This window comes from Postia placenta (assembly GCF_002117355.1).
Source record: "Postia placenta MAD-698-R-SB12 unplaced genomic scaffold POSPLAscaffold_7, whole genome shotgun sequence".
Taxonomy (NCBI): domain Eukaryota; kingdom Fungi; phylum Basidiomycota; class Agaricomycetes; order Polyporales; family Adustoporiaceae; genus Rhodonia; species Rhodonia placenta.
Genome location: NW_020169838.1, coordinates 328749 through 334173, shown reverse-complemented (window position 1 = coordinate 334173; position 5425 = coordinate 328749). Strand labels below are relative to the sequence as shown.

The 5425-nt window shown below is 53.8% G+C and overlaps 1 protein-coding gene across 1 annotated transcript in view; it reads left to right on the top strand.

Annotated features, from left to right (window-relative positions):
• Positions 1–3599: 3599 nt before the first annotated feature.
• The window catches only part of POSPLADRAFT_1143773 (hypothetical protein), a gene marked incomplete at both ends in the record, with an annotated part of 2474 nt that continues 648 nt past the window's right edge, over positions 3600–5425 (top strand). The window contains one exon of the mRNA XM_024485610.1: positions 3600–4690. Within this exon, the coding sequence (XP_024338793.1) occupies positions 3600–4690 (1091 nt within the window). The remainder of the gene's footprint in view (positions 4691–5425) is intronic.

Sequence of the window (5425 nt, the reverse complement as noted above, 5' to 3'; positions counted from 1 at the left end):
CGGCACAGCAGGATATGACATCTCTGCTGCACACGACCTCATCATCCCCGCCCAACGACGAGGCCTGGTCGGCACTGACCTCATCATGGCTATCCCCAAAGGACACTACGGAAGAATCGCACCTCGGTCCGGTCTAGCGCTAAAAGAAATCGATGTTGCTGCAGGAGTAATCAACTCCGATTACCGAGGCAAGGTCTCAGTCCTGCTGGTCAATAACTCTGACCTACCATTCACTGTCAAAGCCGGCGACCGAGTTGCTCAGCTCATCCTTGAAAGGATAAGCACTCCACCAGTAATGCTAACCGACTACATTGACGAAACAGAACACGGGGAGGATGGGTTTGGGTCAACGGGTATTGCATCCATCGAGGAACAAGCGGAGGACATTGACGATGATGAGTTCATCATTTCCTACTTATCTGGAACACCGATGATCACCAAGTACGAGAAACAGGAACCCCTGGCAGTGAGGGATGTTCCGCTCAAGGAGTGACTCCCTGAACTTTCATCTGGCTACAAACGACTTCACAATGGCATGATCTGGAAGATCCACCACGACATTAGGCGCATCACCACTTCCACCGAACTTGCAGCCTCGAACGCCCAAGGCAAGACAGAAAAAACACTACCACAGATGGTACCATCCTACCTACATGATCTCCTCCCCGTCTTCGACAAAGGCACTGCTGCGCGACTTCCAGACCACACCGAATATGACCACGAAATCAACCTCAAGGAGGGCTTTGCGGACATGAAGCAACAGGTCTATCCGCTCAACCCGCAGCAACGAAAGGAACTTGACAAGTTCCTCGAGGAGAACCTAAGTAAAGGGTACATTCGCCCTTCGAAATCCCCGTTGGCAAGTCCATTCTTCTTTGTTGGTAAAAAGGACGGTTCACTACGTCCCTGTCAAGACTACCGGCTGCTCAACGAGAACACGGTCAAGGATCGATACCCGCTCCCGCTTATATCGGACCTCCTCGACAAGTTGAAGCACGCCAAGGTGTTCACGAAGATGGACCTCCGTGCCGGATACAACAACGTCCGAATCAAGAAAGGGGACGAATGGAAGGCAGCGTTCATTGTACCCGGAACTGATGGCAAACCGCCGCAGCTGTACGAACCAACGGTGATGTTCTTTGGGCTATGTAATTCCCCCGCTATGTTCCAGTGGATGATGAACACAATATTCGCAGACATGCTTCAAGAAGGCTGGCTCTGCATTTACATGGACGACATCCTGATCTTTTCCCAGGACAAGGCAGAACACGAAGAACGAACACGACGTGTTATCGAACGACTTCGACAACATGACCTCTACCTCAAACCGGAGAAATGTGCCTTTGACGTCACCGAAGTCGAATTCCTCAGCATGATCATCTGCCCAGGAGAAATCGCAATGGACCCTGTCAAACTAGCTGGCATTGCAGACTGGCCGGTGCCGTCCAACCTCAGGCAAGTACGCGCCTTCGTTGGATTTGGAAACTTTTACCGCCGGTTCATCAAAGGCTTCTCGGACAAAGCGCAACCGCTGGTCGCTCTCACCCAGAAGGATGTCGCCTGGACCTGGGGATCTGACCAACAGAAAGCCTTCGAGACCCTCAAAAAGGCATTCCTAGAAGAACCGATACTACACATGCCGGATCCCGACTGACCCTTCGCTATCGAAACAGACGCCTCCAAGTTTGCAACCGGAGCAGTACTACGCCAGCGTGACGACAACGGCAACCGGCATCCTTGCGGATACCTCTCTCAAAGCTTCAATGCAGCAGAGAGAAACTATGACATCTACGACAGAGAGTTATATGTGGTCATCCACGCACTAGATAAGTGGAGGCACTACCTCATTGGCAGCCAATACCCAGTGATGATTCTCAGCAACCACAAGAACCTCACATACTGGAAGCAAGCCAAAGACATGAACCGACGACAAGCACGCTGGGCGAGTAAACTGACCGAGTTTGACTTCTGCCTGGTGCACGTTCCTGGTACCCAAATGGTGCAGAGCGACGCCCTCTCCCGCCGACCCGACCATGACGACGGCTCAAATGACAACACTGACGTCGTGATGCTCCCACCGGAAGTATGGGTCGCTGCCATCGACATCGACACCCACGACACCATCCTTTCCTTTCAGAACGACCCAATAATGAAGGAAGGCCTCACTGCGGCGCGCACTGGAGGAACACCGCGCACTGGAACAGACTGGTCCATCAATGATGACCTCCTCCTATACCAGGATCGGGTCTATGTACCCCCAGATGAGTCTCTTCGCAAACGTCTTGTCTCCCACTATCACGACCTCCCCTCCGCAGGACACCCCGGTGTTCAGAAAACCCTCCTCGGCTTGCGCCGTGACTACTGGTGGCCGAGCATGGCCCAGTTTGTTGCCCGCTATGTTAACAGCTGTGGCATCTGCCAGCAAATGAAGGTTAACACGCATCCAGCCCGACCGCCCATCACCCCCATTCGACCCCGCGCAAATGCCAAGCCCTTCAGCACATCCTCGTGCGATTACATCACCGACTTGCCACCGTCCAACGGCTTCGATTCAATTCTGGTCGTAGTGGACCACGACCTTACAAAGGGGGTAATTTTCATCCCATGCAACAAAACAATTGATGCTCTTGGGACGGCAGACGCAATGTACCGAGAGGTCTACAAGTGGTTTGGACTCCCAGACAAGATCATCAGTGACCGAGGACCGCAATTTGCGTCCAAAGCCTTCCAAGAACTTTGCAAAATGACTGGGGTTCAATCAGCCATGAGTACAGCATTCCATCCGCAAACCGACGGCGAGACAGAACGAGTGAACCAAGAGCTGGAGATCTACCTCCGCTGCTTCACTGCCAATGACCCGGATAAGTGGGCTGACCATCTTCACACTGCGCAATTTGCTCACAACGCCCGCGAGCACTCCACGACGAAGGCGTCCCCGTTCAAACTCATGATGGGATACGAACCTCGTGGAATACCCACCGCGCACCCTGGATCAAACACGCCCCAAGCAGCTTATCGCCTCAAGGACTTGCAAAACATCCGTGAGGAAGCACATGCGGCAATGGAGATGGCCCAGAATGTCCTGGCCAAGAGAGTAAAAAGGAAGGGGGGTTCCTTCCGTAAAGGTCAGCTGGTATGGCTAGATTCCCGGAACTTGAAGCTGCCGTACGCATCCAGGAAACTAGCCCCGAGGCGGGAAGGACCGTTCAAAGTCCTAGACAAGATTGGAACGGTCGCGTACAAGCTAGACTTGCCTAGCACCTGGCGAGTCCACCCCGTTTTCCACGAATGGCTTCTATCCCCTTATTCAGAAACGGAGATCCATGGTCCGAACTACACGAGGCCACCTCCTGACCTTATCGAGGGCGAAGATAACTACGAAGTCGAAGCCATCATCGGACACCGAGAGAATAAGAGGATGCGGCGCCGCGAATATCGTGTCAGGTGGAAGGGTTACTCAACTGCCGATGACTCATGGGAGCCCGAAGCGAACCTGACTGGAACGGCCGACGAAGTGTTGGCAGAGTATAAGAACAGGAAGGACTTGAGCTGAATCGATAGCAGCTCTACCCAGTCGCTACATCCCCACTCGCACCAGAATGTCTTCCACCCTCTCGTTCCTCGACCAGTTCAACGCCCCCTCAACCGAAGGCGGGAAAAGGCTCTCAATCTACACCCCTAAGCACACCCACGTCGGCGACAGCACCTTGCTGACGCTCCTTCTCAGTAACCCCACCGACGTCTTCAACAAGCTCAAAGCCCACAACCCCGAGGCAACCAATGCCACCGACCGCGCTGCACTAGAGGCGTATCTCTCCGCCCGCCGCGAATACGACGAGGCTGTCAAGGCAGCCGACGAGGCCATCGACCACCACAAGCGGCTCCTACGCCAACAGGACGACTGCGTCCTCACTGAGCTCATCCGGCTCGACAATCTGAAGGTTGCCCATCGCTTTCAACCGCTCCTACCATGCAACATCTGGGCGCGACACAACAAATTCATCCCACGCGCCATCCCCAATGCGTACCTACCCCTACCCGCACCCCTACCGACGTCTGCCTTCAGGCGCCCCCCGATCCCATCCCCTTTCCTCCAAGCAACGCCGCGGAGCACTACCATCCCGGCTGACTGGCAACCCAACCCTGGTTGGACCCCGAAGGGAAGCTGCAGGCGATGCGGATCGTCTCGACACTGGGTACGGGACTGTCCGGACGTACGATGCGCAGGCTGCGGAAAAGAAGCCCCTGGACACCTGGAGCGAGAGTGCGGAACCAAGCCGATGAAGCGACATGTATCCGCACCACCTGAAGAACCTGCGCGACGCGTGGGGGTGGTCGTCGACAACGTGTTCCTCGAGGAAATCATCAACGAGGCGAAGGAGAGGAAGGAGAAAGAAAGGCAGACGAAAGCGGTACCTATTCCTCCACCGCGCAGCGCTAACCCCGAACCCCCGACCAGTCCCGTCGCAGGACCTTCGCGCCCCCGCCCCGATACACCCGTCGTCTTTCGCAAAGTCGATCCCGACTGGACACCGGACACCACTCAATGGACGTGGGACAGCTCCTGGCCGAATCAGAAGCACCTCTCTGGCGAAGAATGGATGAACGTAGGGAGGAACGCACACAAGGAGTGGTTCGACGAAGAGGAGGACAACGGCGTAGATTGGGAGTTGTACGGAGATGGTGAGCAGTAAGTAGTCGAATGGGACTTCGACTCTGGTAGGGGGGTAATGAAACATTTGTCTTTCCGTTCTATTCCTTGTACTACTAGCGCCCATACTGGCGCCGGTCTTAGCGCTCACCCGCAGGTTGAACATTATGTAGCTTACATAATGGGGTCCGTGCGCACTTCGTACTCAGCATCGTACCACTACGTTTCTTTCTTCACTAACACGACCACATAGACACAATGGTCCGTGCGCAGTCGGTACTTGTATAAGTAGTTGTACCATTAGTCGGTCGAACCCTAAGTTCGACCTGGTTATTCATTCAAGTCTCTGCTCCTCCTCGCTTGGGGTAGTGGTCATTCTCGACTTCCTCGCTCGATCTTCAGGACGACGCACTGTCCATAAGTCCTCGCTCGTTGTCTACGAGTCAGGCATCAATATAGGAGTATAGACCGTTGTATCAGCTTCCATCTTTGTTGAGTGTTCCATTGATATTGTAATGCAGGATTGGTTCCTTCAATTTCTGTGTTTGTACTTGATTCTCCATGATGAAATGCTTGTTGATAAACTTCATGGTGGCTCCGCTGTCCACCATTGCAACTATGTCTTTGTGCTGTCTTTTGCCTTTGAGGCGTACTGGGATGTGAAAATGCTGTGACCCATGGCTCAACTCATACACATTCTCAGTCGCCAATACATTGTACAAATTGTTATTACGAGGTCCTACTCGTGTGGCATGAAGTGCAGACTGGATCAAA